Source organism: Balaenoptera physalus (genome assembly GCF_965194825.1).
Source record: "Balaenoptera physalus genome assembly, chromosome: 3".
NCBI classification, from domain to species: domain Eukaryota; kingdom Metazoa; phylum Chordata; class Mammalia; order Artiodactyla; family Balaenopteridae; genus Balaenoptera; species Balaenoptera physalus.
The window spans coordinates 169,070,522-169,087,918 of NC_138890.1; the positions used below are offsets into that span (position 1 = coordinate 169,070,522).

General features: G+C 47.7%; 1 protein-coding gene across 1 annotated transcript; it reads right to left on the reverse strand.

Annotated features, from left to right (window-relative positions):
- Positions 1 to 3,824: 3,824 nt before the first annotated feature.
- Positions 3,825 to 17,391, reverse strand: CCT5 (chaperonin containing TCP1 subunit 5). The gene is made up of 11 exons (XM_082454387.1): positions 17,162 to 17,391; positions 14,318 to 14,378; positions 13,670 to 13,834; positions 12,328 to 12,526; positions 10,073 to 10,265; positions 9,841 to 9,990; positions 7,272 to 7,391; positions 6,539 to 6,724; positions 5,669 to 5,806; positions 5,068 to 5,248; positions 3,825 to 4,025 (listed from the first exon to the last, which is right to left on the reverse strand). Exons 1-11 carry the CDS (start codon positions 17,264 to 17,266, stop codon positions 3,898 to 3,900), a joined length of 1,626 nt encoding a protein of 541 aa, XP_082310513.1. The 5' UTR covers positions 17,267 to 17,391; the 3' UTR covers positions 3,825 to 3,897.
- Between the last annotated feature and the right edge of the window lie 6 nt (positions 17,392 to 17,397).

The following is a 17,397-nucleotide window of genomic DNA, read 5'->3' on the forward strand; positions in this document are numbered from 1 at the left end:
GTGTGTTAGAAAATAAAACTAAAAAATTAAGGGGCTTCCCTGGTGGCGCAGTGGTTGAGAGTCTGCCTGCCAATGCAGGGGATACGGGTTCGGGCCCTGGTCTGGGAAGATCCCACATGCCGCGGAGCAGCTGGGCCCGTGAGCCACAATTGCTGAGCCTGCGCGTCTGGAGCCTGTGCTCCGCAACGGGAGAGGTCGAACAGTGAGAGGCCCACACACCGCGATGAGGAGTGGCCCCCGCTTGCCGCAACTGGAGAAAGCCCTCGCACAGAAACGAAGACCCAACACAGCCATAAATAAATAAAAAAAGACTAGCTTTTAAAAAAAAATTAAAAAAAAAAAATTAAGGCAAATATTTATTTTAAAATAATAATGAACACACAACGTTAATGTACACTTTTTGTATTTTCCAAAACAAAAAAAGAAGAGTGGCATTGTTTTCCACTACTGCAAATCTCCTCAATGTCTCTCTTAACAGAGGACAGTGGGTTCTCACATCTGCTTCTAACACCACATTCAATTCAGTGCAATGCAGAGTCTGGGCACATCAATATGTTCAGTAGTTGGAAAACAGTGCATATTCTGTTTTAGTCTCTTCCGAAACAGAACAAGTGGTAGTTTCAATCAACTTTTCATTCTGTTACGTTGGTCCACCTACCCAAGAACGAGACCGTAATATACTGAAGATTGGAAAATACTAGCTTACTGAGCCATGCACAAATACCATCAGTCATTGCTGGCGGGGTGGGGGGGTGGGGAGAGAAAGAGGGAGACTCCAGAGACCCTCCCGGAGCCGCTGAAGACACAGAGAGCAGGGGGCTGCCGCCTACACGCGCTCTCACCAGACACTGCCCCGTCGGCACCTTGATCTTGGACTGCCAGCCTCCAGAGCTGTGTTGTCTAAGCTACCCGGACTATGGTACTTTTGTTGTAGGAGTTCCACTGAAGTGACAGGGTCACAGTTCATTTCTGAGCAGCCGTCCGTCACGCACACGTGCGAGTAACCGGCTGTCAGTCACGTTTAAGTAAAGACGGTGCCCACGGGGAGGGGCCAGTCCAGCTGAGGCGGCCGCCATGCCTGGTACGTGAGGTGCTTCACACACTTGCTGTGTCGAGAGCACCGAGACGCCGTGTACTCAGGGGCCGAAATCTAATGACTCCGTGGCCGGCACTGCTTCGAGGTCACCTGTCAGTGCGAGCGGCTTCCTAAGTGGGTGGTGGTGAGGAATACAGCTTCCAGCACCACCACCTGATCCCCGCTCACATGAGTTTTACCCGTCACTGCTTTTGCACCATCAGTGCAGCTGTCAACACGGTGAAAAAGGCAAATCAGCTCTTAGTGAGAAACTACTGTTGACCTCACGGCCCCTTGAAAACCGCTGTTATCACCTACATAAGACGTTACAACAGCACTCAGGACCCAGCACGTTGAAGGTGCCCTCGCTGCTGCCACTGCGTTCCCCCCTCCCTGGCCTTCAACGCTCCCCAAGGAGCCACCTGTCTTTGGTGCCCTCTTTCCTGGCGCTTCAGATGACCCCCGTCTGCCCGGCTACCCCCAAGAAGCACCTGAAATGCAGAAACACTTCTCCACGCCTAGTAGTAGTTCAATTATTTGTTACTTCGTTACTCCCATTCCCCCCTCCTTTAGTGGAGCTGTTTCACCAGGAACAGAGAAAGAAAGGATTAAAGACATTTGGTCACATACAACCCACTAGCCTCTCAGCCCCTGCAGAAGCATTTGTATTTTTGAGTGGTTGTTGATAATTAAAGGCCAGGCCACCTAACAAACATGGAATAGGGAACTCCCTGGTGGCCCAGTGCTAGAACTTGGTGCCTTCACTGCTGGCACCCGGGCTCGATCCCCGGCCGGGAACTAAGATCCCGTAAGCTGCGCGGTGCAGCCAAATAACAAAGCAAACGAAAAAACAAACAGAAACACTGAATAAAGCCGCAAGTGCAGGAATTGGGAACCATTGGGAACCAACAGGACAATGTTGGGCCCTGCGTGGGAATCCGGCTTCAGGGTCAAGTGCCTTCACTGCTCCTGATACACACGGGGTCGGCTACAATACAAGGGATATAAACTCGACAAGCCATTTGGAACTGGAAGATAAAAGGTAACATGGTACCCTGAAGAGGCGCTTTTACTGGAAAAAATCAAAAGCTTGTGAAACAACACGTCTACGAGTTTGTTCATAAGCCACATAGTTTCTCTCGACCGAAACCAGCAGAAACATCTGTGAGGTCCACTTTTCGGAGGAGTGGTTTAGTAGCTCTTTTCATTCAACCACAAACCCCTTCACGTAAGACTGGTCCAAAGCAAGTTGCTGTATGTTCTTTATAGGCTAGAATCCACCCTTGTAAATCAACTCATCTGAACTACTAGGTCAAGATATTTACCTAAGTGGGTCTAAGTCTGACTTGATCCCAAACTTGACGCATTCTGACGCTGCACCCAGCAAGTAGTAGTGTAAGTGATAACAGTGCCACTTCACAATCCATTTCACGATGAAATTATGTACCAGGTTGTATGTTCGTTAGGATGAATGATATTGGCTCTCACTACTACATTTCCTAGCGAAACCACCAATGCATTAACGTAGAGAAAACACAACCACCCAATAGTTAGGACTGGTCAGCACCCAGGTCCCCAGCAGAAGGAACCCTGAATCGTTTCCTGATTCTATGGAACCTGACTGGTCCAAATCCTCTCCCCCTGGTGGCACAAGAGTGAACTTTATCATCATGATTCTCTACGAAACATCCTTTTAGAGAACCAAACACAAGCCAATGGGGGCAAAACAGCACAGGGGAGAGGGGAACTCTCGAGTTAGACTGCCAGGGTTTGACTAGGCTCTACCACGTACTGGCCAGAAGAGGCTGGCAGATGATCAAAACTCACCTGTAGGATGTGAACAACAAGAAACCTGTCTCCTTTCCAAGGTGGTGAGGACAGATAAAGTTCTCAGAACACAGCTTGACCTATGGTAAGGGCTATGTCACTGTTAGCCAGTATTATTTCAGTAAGCAGAATTAATTCAAATACCAATCTACTCATACATGGTCATTGCAAGGTATTTCCTCCCACTTAACCCATTTTTCCACATTTCACTCTAACCTCCACTCGTTCTGTTCCTCTGATAAGAAAACCCCAACAGGGTTCTGAATCGCCCTTCTAAGCACCTGCAGGTGGTACAGGAGACTGTGCGCACTCTGGCTTTCTCTGTACACATGCTGGCCTGTGCTTAGGGTGGAGCCAGGGCAGGATAACGCCAAGGGGACTACGTGAAGGTTATGCTGTTGACGCGGTCTCAGTAGCACGGTAATAACGCCCTAGCACACGTCGGTGTAACCTAAAAGCACGTTAAGACATCCCACAATCGTTTGGTGGATACTCTCCTCTGATGGGTCTCTATAGTCAAAGATCCACCCATTTACACAGATGCAGCATTTAAATAATAGGACCAAGCCCATAATTCCTCAATGTTAAAATAAATCTTGAGAACAAACTGAACATTTAAAGCTGTTAAATACAGGTCCTACAGCTTATTAAAAAAAAAAGAAAAAAAAAGGAAAAAAAAAATCAACTCAAACCCCTTCAATTAAGGCATTTGATGAATGTTACAGTGAACGTTTCTTAACGTGAAGAGCAGAACATAAAGGCTGTTTAAAGAGTTCCCTTTAATAACAAATACAAAACCCTGTGAGATCACATCTCTACAGTTTCATGTCTCTGAACAAGTGAAACTATTGCTACCAAACAGCTACTGTTGTTATAGCACCTACAGTGTCTAATAAAGGACATAGTAATAAATAACTGTAGATGCATCACAAGACACCCATTTATTTAATCACGGTAGTGGATCTTACTTCTACATTTTATTCTAAATTCTTTTTTTATTCTTCAGATTCTCCAGGCTTACGGATGTCATCAATCTTCAAAATCATTCTAACCATTTGTGTTGCAAGAGAGATCTGTTGCTTTTTGCCAATCAAGGTTTCTATGACGTGTTGTTGCTTCATATCTGAAAAACACAGATAAATTACTATAAAACAGCATACATATTTATTACTAATACTTTGCTCCGATTTATGGAATCAGAGTAAAACTTAAGAAACACAAATTTGGAAGCCACTAGTCCCGGTTATACTTTCAGAAGAACGTAATTCCACTGCTTCCCAGGACATTCTGGAATGCGAGCCTGGTTACTGGACAGCCGTGGGGACAGAGTCGCCTCAACCGCAGGCTGAGTTTCTCAGTGACCTGCCGAAGGGGGGAATCGCCCAGCGACACCTCAGCCCACTACGCACCCAGTGCCGCCACTTACTGATAGTAAGCCCAACGCGACTGTGCCTGAAACGTAAAGTGACTCCAGTGAAGACCTGGGCGTTCAAGTGAAAGGAACTGAAACGTGTGTCTGACAAGGGGCTGCGGCTGTTACTCAAGTCCCTGGGCTGTTGACCTAAAACCCGGAAGACACCTCCAGTGCTAAGTAAAAACAGCACAGAACACAACGCCAGCTGCTGGAGACTCTGTGGTCGGGACTGACGCAGCACCCCCGAGACGGCCCCGTCAGCACAGCAGTCACTGGGAACCGCCAGGGCCACCATCCCAGCACGCTAAAGCCACGCTACCTTCTCAGCAGATCAACTACGCGAGTGCTACAGAAGTTACAGTACATCCCATTTACAAAACACTGGGGAATTTATGGGACACGACCACAGAATCAGCTGTAAACCGCAAGTCAATTTCAGAGCTGTCCTATAGGTCATACAGAACCCACGCCGACAGACATTTGTGTAAAAAAGGTAAGATGGAAGTTACTTTCTAAAACGGAAGCCACCTTTGGAATAAATACCGCACTGCAGCTTTTTGTTATTAAAATTAGCTGTAGGTTGCCAAGACCAGCAGTCCAACAATTCCCAAGATAATTAAGTCAAATGTTCTAAAATTCAGGACCTGATACCTGAAGTGTGTTCAAGTATTTAAAAAGACAGGACAACACGCAGCACGCAATGCTTCGAGTCAAGTGGCACCGCAGCCCCGGAGCGGTGACAGCGCCTCACCATTTGTCCCCCTGTGCATGCAGTCAATCCCGAGGGCAGGGTTCATCTCCTTCACTTGTTTGGCTCGGACTTCAGTCATAGTCTGGATGGGATTCATGCCGCTGTTTTCGGCGAGGGCCATGGGGATGACCTCCAGGGCGTCGGCGAAGGCTCGCATGGCGTACTGCTCCAAGGTCGGGCACTGGAAGGGCACAGGGTTATGGTCAGCGTACTTGGCCAATGCCCCCCAAGCAGCTATTTGGAAACATAATTAAATCGCATACTTTGAAAAGCTAACTCATAAAGAATTCTAAGGATAGGCCGTCCTATGAAAACATCACTATAGGATGAGGATGGAGAAGGTACATGTGTGAGAAGTCGAAACAAGTCAGCCCTTCCTGCTGTGCCTGCAGATACGACGTCTGATTAATTCTGAATTTCAAGTAACATTAAGAGTGCAGAGATTTGCTGTTGAGGCTGCAAGGTCTGAAAAAGGCTGAGACACGCTGTTCGTGGTAACCCGCACTCGAGTACACAGGCACGAGAATCGACGCAGATCGGACGCCTGGGGTCTAGCACCCCCGCCACACACGCTGCACAGTCTGTGACGGGTCTCACTCACCTTGTCGGCCTCCTGGCTGACGGCCAGAGCACAGGCTACTTCGGCAGCGCCTCCGCCGTACACCACGCGGTTGTCACGGATGAGGTTCCGGATGACACACAGAGCATCGTGAAGGGATCGTTTGGCTTCCTCGATGATCTGGGGAAAACAATTTTGCCTAAGTTAACGTGATCACAATCTAATCACTTTAGAGCCGAATACCGTGCACCTGGGGTTTAATCTAAGTGCTTGCCGGGTACTGGAAATATTCCTACCTCGTCCCCAGTAAAATCCTTGGTTAAAAAGACTGGTGCCAGAGGTTCTTTGCAGATGGTTTCTGTCTATTCTACTTTCCTTCCCTATAATGTAGTTTAAAAAAACCAAAATACACGGCAGCCAGGGACTTGTTCCAGGACCTATGCCCAAGTGAAGGGGGTCAGACAAAAACGACAAATACCCTTACGATGAGTCTTACTCATCTCGATGCACTAAAAACCCATTCCTGGTGAATGGAGAGCATGCCAATGGTTACCACTCAGGTTCCCCATTTGTACCTATGAGACGGAGGAAAGGCAAGTGTGCCTCGTAGACCCAACGGTGGAACACGGTCTTCAGTATCTTACGTTGTGACATGTCCTTTTTTTCCCCGGCCGCACCGCATGGCTTGCAGGATCTTAGTTCCCTGACCAGGGACTGAAGCCAGGCCCTGGCAGTGAACATGCTGAGTCCTAACCACTGGACCACCAGGAATTCCTGACGTGTCCTTGCTTCTCTAAGAAAGATGCTGTCATCTTTCTTAAGGTAACTGTGTCTCAGTTAAATACACTATGGGAAAAGCCAAATCACGTTCCAAATTCTGAAAAAATGGAGGACCAACAACTGCGTTCTCACCATCTTATTCCCTCCTCTGATGAAAATGGTGACGGCTCTGGAGTTCTTGCACTGCTCGATGACCAGCATCTTGTCTTTGGTGGTCCCGAATGAAATCTCCTTCACAAGACCCGCAAAGCCCAGCTTCTCGGCCGTAAGCTCTGAGAACCTCGGGACGATGCGGCCGCCCGTGGCGATGGCGATCAGCTGACCGGCGGGCCAGGAGGAAGGAAGACCAGGTTGGTGAGCGGGGACTCTCAAAATCGGACCACGGAGGAGCCAGGCTTGACCCATGAGCACCGTGTTCAGTAGAACCTCTGCCCCAGCCTGGCCCAGGTTTCTAAGTCCGCCCCGGCGCCATGACCCCGTGCACAGCCCTCAGCTCTCCACCCGTCCCCGCCACGAGCAGCCACGAGGCCACGTGTGCCGGGCTACGGACCACGCCTGCAATGGCTCTCAGTACCGATGTCGCTGACACCGAAGTGGGCAGCCCGTCCTCCTGCCTCAGAGCGCCTACGAGACAGCCAGGGAGAGAGGGGAAAGCGTTTCCAAATGCCATGAAACATCAGAAACATGTATAAAAATGATGACAAAGACTCTAGCGGTCTCCTCTCTCCCAGCTCAGCCTCCTCTTATCTGTGGAGCCCCGGCACGGTGTGCTGACCGCAGGCGAGCGAGGTCACTGCAGCCGCACGTACAGAAACGCACCGTAAGCTCAACCGTGTTCACAATCTCTTCACAGCGAGCCTCCTACCTCGATTTCAGGGCCTCCGACCCAACGAACCGCAGGCAGGTTATTCTGAAGGAGTAAATGATTTGCTTCGTCGTCAAAGCCCCACTGGCAAATGGCTAGGTTAGCGCCAGTTTCTTTAATCTGGGGAAAGAAATGCCGCGATCATGTTAATAAAAAGTAAGTACTCCTTGAGCTCTTCTGTTTGAAAAACGGTGAGAAACATCGCTAGGTGTGTAGGTGGGTGCGTTAAAATAACGCACAGAAAAGAGAAGAAATATCCAAATGTCTACCTTCTGTCAGCTCTAAACTCTAAATACTGAACACGTATCAACGGGAATCACCTCATTTTAAAACAAAGCTTTAAACGTTAGCAATTCACGTGAACGACACTGTTACCAGGGAAGCAACACGAGGCACGTCAACAAGGCCAAAACCCTGCCCCCGGGAAACCAAGGTCCACAGCTCTGTGTTGCCACAAACACCTATGAAGCAGTTTATTCGTGTGTATGTTTAACAAAAATTGCATCTTGCGATATAATTTTCTGTAGCTTGCTTTTCGCACTTGAGTGGGCTATCCTCTGTGGAACAAGATACAGGCTAATTTACAGGCCGGCAGAGGTGACCCGATTCTAGTACGACCTTCCCCGCCCCCAATCCCACAAACAGCTGAGTGGCTCGTCCCGGGACGGCGGCAGTGATCGGTACTGTCAATCCCTCCCCGGGCTGTGAGGACTATGCCGTGTCCCACAGCTGCCATTTCACTCCTGTCTCCACCCACCTGGCTCTCCACCTCCTCCCCCCCTTCCCCGACCCTCTGGAACCTTCCAGTGGCCCTCTGGAATTCAGCCCATCACCAAACTCCTTCTTGGCAATATTTCCTTTCCATTTTTGCTGTGAACAAACACTGGCTGTCCCCTGAAAAACCAACGTGCCCATGCCTCCTCCTCAAATGGCTATTTTCCCTCCCACATGCTCCAAACAGGAGGGGCCCTTGCCTCTCCCGGCCACCCACAGCGTCCCTCTTTGGGTCACACTCTCACCCCTGACAGTGTTGGCACCCAGCCCCATCACCACTCCTGTTAGCATTCCTGGCAACCTGCACACCTATCAACCCCTTGGCATCTCGGTTCCTGTCCTCTTCTCCTGCAGGGCACCTCGGCCAGCACTCCCATGGCTACCCTAGATAGAGCCCAGATAACAAGCTTTCATTTACAACCCTCTGCCAGCATACCCAACCCCTCGGCCTGCTGTTCCCAGCCTCAGGGCCTTTGTACATGCTTCCCACTCCCACCTCGCCGCAGCCTGGAATGCTCCTCACCCAGACATGCTGCTCTCACGTCTCTGAGGTCTCTGCCCACATGCCACGCCTTTAGAGGCCCTCTGACCAGTGTCTGTAACAGTCCCCCGACCCGCTTTCCCCTTATTCTGCACCCCAAGAGCAAGCGCTCTGCTTTGTTTACTGCCGTATATCCAGTGCCATAACAGTGTCTGGCATAGACTAAGCAGAGAAATATACCATGAAAGCGTAAATGAACTTAACTATTCCCCCTTCCCCTCAAAAACACTGGAACAGCTTCTAGTTTGTCTGCTATGATAACGTTTCGATAGAGGCCCATGTTCATGCATCCCTGAGTGCTGGTGTTTTAAACTCCCAAGGACAGAGTCCCCAAGAGAGGAACCGTTTCGTCGGAGGGCAGGCACGTGTAAAACGTTAATAGCCAGAGAGAAAGTATTTATAAAATAATACTCTTGACTTGTTTAAGCAATGAACTGGGATGATTATGACTGCATTCTGGTTTGATTTCGGTTACTTAGTAACTCTTTTGTCTAAAAGTTTTACTCGGAAGTCTCAAACGTGTGGTAAGCCACACTACAATTGTTCAAACCTGGCACACACTAGCTCAGGTGTGCCCAGGAGAACAAGCATGTAAAATCACAAGTGCAGCTCCACGTACCCAGGCCGAGTCGTCCATGCACCCCAGACACGTTACCATTTTAAGATTTGCCCCCTTACGCCGTTCTGTGCCATTTGATTTTTTTCTCACTGTGAATGTTTATCCATTTGATAATTTAAAAGTAAAGGAGGGGCTTCCCTGGTGGCGCAGTGGTTAAGAATCCGCCTGCCAATGCAGGGGACACGGGTTCGAGCCCTGGTCCAGGAAGATCCCACATGCCGCGGAGCAACTAAGCCCGTGCACCACAACTACTGAGCCTGTGCTCTACAGCCTGCGTGCTACAACTACTGAAGCCCACGTGCCTAGAGCCCGTGCTCTGCAACAAGAGAAGCCACCGCAATGAGAAGCCCGCGCACTGCGACGAAGAGTAGCCCCCACTCGCCGCAACTAGAGAAAGCCCACGCGCACAGCAACGAAGACCCAACGCAGCCAAAGATAAATAAGTTTATATATACAAAAAATAAGATTTAAAAAAAAAAATAAAGGAAAGAAGCCTATACTTTAATACCATATTTGTAGCCACATAAAGTATCAAGATTAATACAGATTAGCATCACATGTATTTACTACCTGGAGCTAACTAACTGCATCCTTTCAAAGTTTTAAATTTCACCAAGAGCCACGGTAAGACTTACCTGCCGAATCATCTCCTCAAACTTCTCCTTTTCATATTTCTGAAGGGCTTTAAAATCTTCCACAGACGTCACATCCAGCTTATGCTTCGTCTTTGGTTTCGGCGGTTCAAATGGACACGTGAGGATGGCAATCTTAGCATCTTCCACTTGCTGCAGTGAGAGACAGAAACGTGTGAACCAACCAGGGGGCTAAGGAGGGAAAAGGCTGAAGCTGCAGGAGGCGCTGACTCACTTTGGGCATCTGCGGGTGACTGAAATCCTTGTCCACGATCACGCCCTTGATCAGCTTGGTGTCCTCCAGCCTCCCGCCCACCTTGCCTTCTACTTTGATGAGCTCGAAGTCAACGTCTCTGCGCTGCATGTCGGCCACGGTGAGGACGGCGTTCACGGCAATCTCGGCCATTTGTCGGTGACAGCTGTTAACCCTGAAACACGTGGAACAAATCTTTCACGTTCACTGAACACTGACTGCAGCCAGAGCACAACACGTGATGTGGTAACTCATACGACACAACATACTGCGACCCACAGATACTGTACGAAAAGAATGCCACCACGACCTTCACTTTCAACCATCTGGAGCAGGGATTCTTAACCTGGGATGCAGGGACCCCAAAGGGAATCATAAACTGGGATGGGAAAAAAATTCCATCTTTATTTTCACTAACAATAACTGAAATTTACTATTTCCTTCCATTATGAATATACATAAGAGACCACTGAAGTATGGTAAGAACCAAAAATTTACCAAGACTGGGGCTTCCCTGGTGGCGCAGTGGTTGAGAGTCTGCCTGCCAATGCAGGGGACACGGGTTCGAGCCCTGGTCTGGGAGGATCCCACATGCCGCGGAGCAACTGGGCCCGTGAGCCACAATTGCTGAGCCTGCGCGTCTGGAGCCTGTGTTCCGCAACAAGAGAGGCCGCGATAGTGAGAGGCCCGCGCACCGCGATGAAGAGTGGCCCCCGCTTGCCACAACTAGAGAGAGCCCTCGCACAGAAACGAAGACCCAACACAGCCATAAATAAATTAAAAAAAAAAAAAAAAAATTTACCAAGACTGCCACTTTTTAATACTATTAACATTCTGAAGTCCAAAACAGAATGGGAAAGCTATGAAACCACCAAGGAGAAGCCAATCTCATCCACAGGAGGTGCAGCACTTAATGAGAAAGGCCTGACCATAACAGTTACAGAGGGGGGACGTTATCTTTTCTGAGAGTTTTGAAACATCTGAAAAGACTGCTCAGTAATTTTAATTTGATTCTGGAGAAACCACAAGGGAACTCTAGTACTTGAAATACAGTGCCTGAAATCTTAGGTCACCTAGAACAGATAACCATGAAACTAAAAATACCGTGTAACCTAAGTAACTGATATACAACGTTTTGCTTTATGTTGAGGATATCTGGCCCTCGTTAATCCATTTGAACATTTTCTATAGACCTACACATACTGGGGTTTTATAAAGACTTGCAAATAATGCAGGGTCAACTTAGAAAGCAGTAATAACACACGATTTGTGCACTTCAAGAAAGGGTAATGCCTCCTTTCCAGGAGAAAAACAATGCTGTACTTGTGACAGAGGCCGCCCTGGGTAGTCACCCTTGCCCCGGAGCTGTCTCAGCTCAGACCTGCAACGAGGGGACAGCTGGCATCACCGAAGATTTCTCTGCTTTAACACAGTGCTGCAGTGGATGCCTTTCCCCCAAGGCAGAAGGCAGCAGACATGTTTGTAGTACTTCCCCTGACTTCTAAGTTGAGACCATGTCTTCCTTCTTGGCACAAATTAAAAAATTTCTCAAATTGATATGGATAAGAAAAACAGCGTAATAAGGCACCTTACACTGGATTTTTATGCGACATTTTTACAAGAGCTCACGAGTCTCTACCGTTGTTCAAAGTAAGTGTGTCCTGGGGCTGACGCTGCTTTGAGTCTCTGGGGCAACGACTGTGTCTTGAGTCCCCAAGACTTGGCAGCAGGCCTGGCAAACAGTCAGTACTATGTAAATGTTACAAACGTAAGTCACTTTCAGCTTAAGTCAAACTTCAAGACTGCCCCTTTATACTAAATCAAAATTCTGGATCATTAACTTGCTTGTTGAATGAATAAAAGCAGAACCTCCCCACTAAAAGGCTTCCTAGCAAAGAAATGGTAGAAAGAAGTGTTATGAAAAATTAATACATCCCACTAGCAGGACCTTTTGCTAACCCATCTTATCCTGCCAAATTAAAGAACTCTATAGCTTCCAAATACTGTCAAGAGGCCTTAATAACCAAACCTGGAAATTCAGCTTCCAACTAAAACACAAAATGCCCGTCTACATTTGCAGTAAAGACAGAGTAAACCAAAATAACAACACAAACCGAAAGCAGCTCATTAAATCAACAGGAAACCAGCAAGGATAGTTCTCAGTTGCCTTTCTGAACAAGCACACAAACTCTGCCCACTCTGTGAACGCGCCCGGCAACGCTGTACTGTACACGCACACTTTGGAGCCCAGCGTGGTCTTCGCGGTCTGGATCAGGGGCTCGGTGTCCTTCATGTCGACAAGGACACTGTCGCTGATCCTGTCCAGGTACTCGATAGCGATGCGGGCGGCCTGCTCGTAGCCATCGGCGATCCTGATGGGGTGAATGCCGCGGTCCAGCAGCTGCTCGGCCTCTTCCAACAGGGCACCAGCCAGGACTGCGGACGAGACAGCACACACCTGGCTCAGGAAATCGCTAAAACTCAAAACAAATTAGATGCTGCTGCTGGAAATATGAAGGTTCCAGAATTAAGCTGGAAGCGTCTTAGAGGCTGAGGCCATCTAATCTAATTCTGCTTCGGTTCTAACAAAGTCCTAACAGGTATCTCTTACAGATGAATGTTCAATTCTTGGTGATATACAGAATGTAAAGAACATAAATCGCAAACATTTTTATAAAGGGGAAAAAACTTCTTATGTGTCCTGGACCAGGGATTTCTGTTCAGGGACATTTATGTTGGTGATAAAAGGATTACAGAATTTGTTTATTATCCTCCCCCAACCTTCCCTTCCCCTCTCATTTCAGCATCACAAAGATGAGGAGTTTGTTTTAACGCTGCTGCATTCCAAGCACATCCAGAACAGTGCTCGGTACCCAATGAATATTTGAAATATTTGCAGAATAAATTAATTCAAATTTCAAATACAGAAAAAGTAACATTAAAGATATTCATCTTATCAATCCTCCCAAACTTTTAAAAAATTCAAACCTTCAGAAAAAATTTCAAGAAAGTTAAATGAACACTAGTTTACTCATTAATAACATTCGGTCGCATTTGTTTTCTCTACAGATGTGTGCCTTTTCTTTTCAACTATGTGAAAATTAGTTGCAGAAATCAGACATGTCACCCCTAAATACTTCAACACAGCTCCTAAGGAAAAGGTCATTCTCCTGCAGCACTGTAACACAACTGTCACACTCAGGAACCTTAATATCGATAAGATACTACTCTAATACATGACTCACAAATGACCCCGTATGTCCCAAACATTCTTCACAGCTAGGGAAAAAAAAAAAATCAGGCATCCAACCAAGTTTTACACATTACAGCTGGTTGTCATTTCTCTTTAGCTCCTTTAATCTAGAATAATTGCTTAACTCTACTCCCCACCCCCTTCTTGTTCTTTTATGACAGTGACAGTTTTGAAGAGTCTGGGCCACTTGTCTTGTATCGTGTCCATTTGGATTTGTCCGACTGTCTCATGATTTAATTCAGAATAAACATTCTCAGCAGGCGTGTTAGGCCTGTAATATTAAATAACACCTCTTAAGTGAGAAAGGATATTTTGCCTTTTCTTACCAACCACTCCTGTGGTTCCATCTCCAATTTCATCATCCTGTGATTTGGACAGTTCGACCATCAGCTTGGCGATCTGATGATCGACATCCATCATGCTTAAGATGGTGGCACCGTCATTAGTTACGGTCACGTCGCCATCCTTATCCACCATCATCTTATCGAGCCCTAAAAGACACCAATGTTTAAAATGGCTTTGACCTCTTGACCCAGTTCCTATCTAGGAATTTATTATAAATAAATAATTCAACATACATAAAGGAATATCTCCATGAAGACCTTTTTAGATTGGCTAATCTAAAGCAAAAACATTGGAAGCAATTTAAAATGGCTAAAACTAAAGAAATGGCAAAAAAATTAGGGAGCATCACCAAATGTAACAGTCATCACAAAACATAATGTCACAAAAGACAACAGCTATGATTTAGAAAATGCTAATGGTAATTATGTTAAGTGGATAAAACATCTAATCTAAAATTGTATGCGCATTATGACTGTAACTGTGTTTAACGTCTGGAATACACCAAACACGTTTGGCCATATTAGGGGGGAGGATGCCTCCCTTCATTTCCTAACTTTTGGCAAAGATAACGTATTGACTATTTATGATTTATGACTTTTGTTAAAAAACAGAGAATGTTAGTCTCTTACCATTTGGTCCAAGTGATGTTCTCATTGTATTTGCTACAGCCTTTGCTGCCATTATATGAGACTAAATGAAACAAAAAAAGCCATATTCAAGTTACATATAATTTTAAGAGTTAAGAACATACAGCTGATGGTTATAAGAATCACTTATGACATACTTTCCGTTCTCTAGAAGTAGCAGCAGACAGGTCCATATCTAACTGTGACCACTTCCCAACTGCTAGTGTTAGAAGACGATCCTTATGTAAAAGAACAGAACTAAGTCCTCTGTGTTCTCTCTTTAAACCTCAACACATCTATGAGGCAGGTTCTACGGGCCCATTTTACAGCCCAGAGCATAGACAGTCTGACCTGACAGGCCTTGCAAGACCACTGTGCAATGCTAACGTCATGTGAAGAGCCTGGCCGTCAACACACAGCACCTTTAACTGTCCCACTATGGTTGCTGCATGCTCCTCTCTCAGGTGGTCCAGCCAGTACACAGCCCACAAGGCGGCCAATGCTGAAAACAACAGAAGCCTGCATGCATCCTCTCCTCCTTCCACGCATGACTATACTCATTTGTCTGGTTCCGTCTTCCTATTCCTGCCGTCACCAACCTAACCCTGACCCGTCGCACCTTACAGACTTCCTGGTCTCTTACCTCACCGATGCTTCGCGTTCATCCTCCATCCAGCTAAGCCATCCACTTCTCTCAAACATGTTACTTTCCAGTCCCCAGCCCTTCAATGACCCCCCAGTACCTCCACCCTCACGTCCGAAAGCTCCAGCTGTTCTTCAAAGCCCCCCACAGTCTGAGACCTGCGCTCTTCCAGCGAGGACAGCCTGCGCCCGCGCCCCAGCAGGCCCTCTGATCCCTGAGGCACCTCCGCCCACCAAAATCCTGACCAAGTCTCCAAGCAGTTCAAACGCACGTGTGCTGTGAAGCCTACCCTTGTCACCCCATCTAACAGGTAACAAGACACACAAAGTTCACCAGGTTTGTGGAAATACTGGTAATCCTCAAAATACACCTGGACTGATAGGTCTGCACAATGGGATTTTTATACAATAATAACCACAGGGAGGTGGCAGATATATTCTTAACCAGGGGTGCTACTGTCCCCCAGGAGATATCTGGCAATGCCTGGAGACACCTCTGGTTGCCACAGTCAGGGAGGGGACCCCAGTGGGTAGAGGCCAGGGATGCTGTTAAACATCCTGGACGGGACAGACCCCACAATGGAGAAGGATTCAGCCCCGAACATTAACAGCACCGAGGCTGAGAGGTGGGCTTGAACCGTGGTCCTGTTCTGTACTAGCTCTGGGACCTCCAGCAATCCCTTCACTGCTCTGGGGTCAAGTTCCCTATTCCATAAAATAGGACCCGTCTCAGAGTGCGAGGACTACATCAGATGTGGCAGGTGCAAAATAACCTGGACCTTCTGTTGTACTGGTATTTTCGGTGCAGGTACTGGCTACTACTTTCTCTGAAGTGAAAAATGGAATTGAATACGTAACACAAGTGGTGCGAGCATCTACCACGGATCAAAGACTGGGTGGCCACTCCTTACGTTACCCCGTTTAACTCTGGTCCTCAGCTCGACGGGGGTGTATTGCCCCCACTGGGTTGTGTAACTTGTCCTAAGTCAAACAAACAGCCAAGCAGGGAATAGAACTGTACTGCTTCTTTTTTTTTTTTTTTTTTTAACATCTTTATTGAAGTATAATTGCCTTACAATGGTGTGTTAGCTTCTGCTTTATAACAAAGTGAATCAGTTATACATATGTACTGCTTCTTAATTTAAGTAAAACCCCAAGAAACGAAGCAAACAGGGGCGCCTCAGACCTGGTGACACGGTCCATACACAGCAACGTCATGGATTCCATCCCAGATGCTACCTCCCCAAGTTTAGTTCTACTTAAATTGTGATTCTGTTCAAATCCCCTTCCATGGCTCCCCTCCCATCCCTCAGGATAACATCTCGATTGCGGGGCATGCAAGAACTTCCACGTTTTGGGAGCCACTGTAACTTAAAGTAGACTGTGCTGTTAAAACCAAAGTGCTGTCTTCTACAACATGCCATGCGTTCTCCTGCCCCGGTCCTTGCGTTCGCTGTGTCCTCTTCCTAGGAGCTAGCTCTCTCCCGTTCAAAACATAACTCCATCCCTGATCAAAAGCCAATCAATCCTCTCTCCAGCGCCTGAAGGACACCCTCCAACTTTTACCTGCACCCCCTGCCATAACTGGTAATTCTGGTCGCACACAATCTTGTATTATGGTTACTGGTGACAACTTTTCACTCCTGCAGTAGTATTTTCTTCCTTAAACGTGTACGTTTTTAAATTTTTACGACCCCACGTCCAGGAATACGCCATGCATAAAGGGACTCAAAAATGAAATAACGCTGTAAATGACTAAGCCTTTAGGAAGCAACAAAGAAAATGAACCTCATTTCCTTTGGAGCTGTTGTAGGGACACCGCCTGAAGGCTAAGAATCACAGTCCTAACCGGCCAGGTGACCTGAGAACACCTCCGCTGCATCTTACTGCTGAAAACGCTGTTCGGAAGGACTGCATACTGGAGAAACCAGCGGGGACGCGCCTTCAACGCCTGTGAATTCAGGCCGCCCCACCCAACTCTGAAGGGCGCCTGCGGGCCACTTTAACCCCCAAACGGGACTAAGGGCTTATACGCTGGCTTTTCCCGGGCCCGAGGCTTGGGGTGCAGGACTGGAGACCAGAGGGGCTCCCTCGAACCTTCCCCGGGAGCACGTGGCAGAACCACCGTGAAGTGGCGCAGGCGCAGAGACACCGGCTTCGGTCGCGTCCCCTCATCCCACCGCCAGTGCGTCCCCGTCCCGTTACCTTGAGGGCCTCAAGTCCCATAAGACGAGACTTGCGGTCCTGATCCTTGATGATGAGGAAAGGGCGGCCATATTCATCGAAGGCGAGGGTCCCCACGGACGCCATGATGCAGCCACAGCAGTTACTCTCCCGCAACCGGCGGAAGCTACCGCGGAAGCAAGAACACACTCTACTCTCGCGGGCGGGCGCAAAAGCTCGCGCATGCGCAGTACATGACGCCTGAGACTTATTTCTCA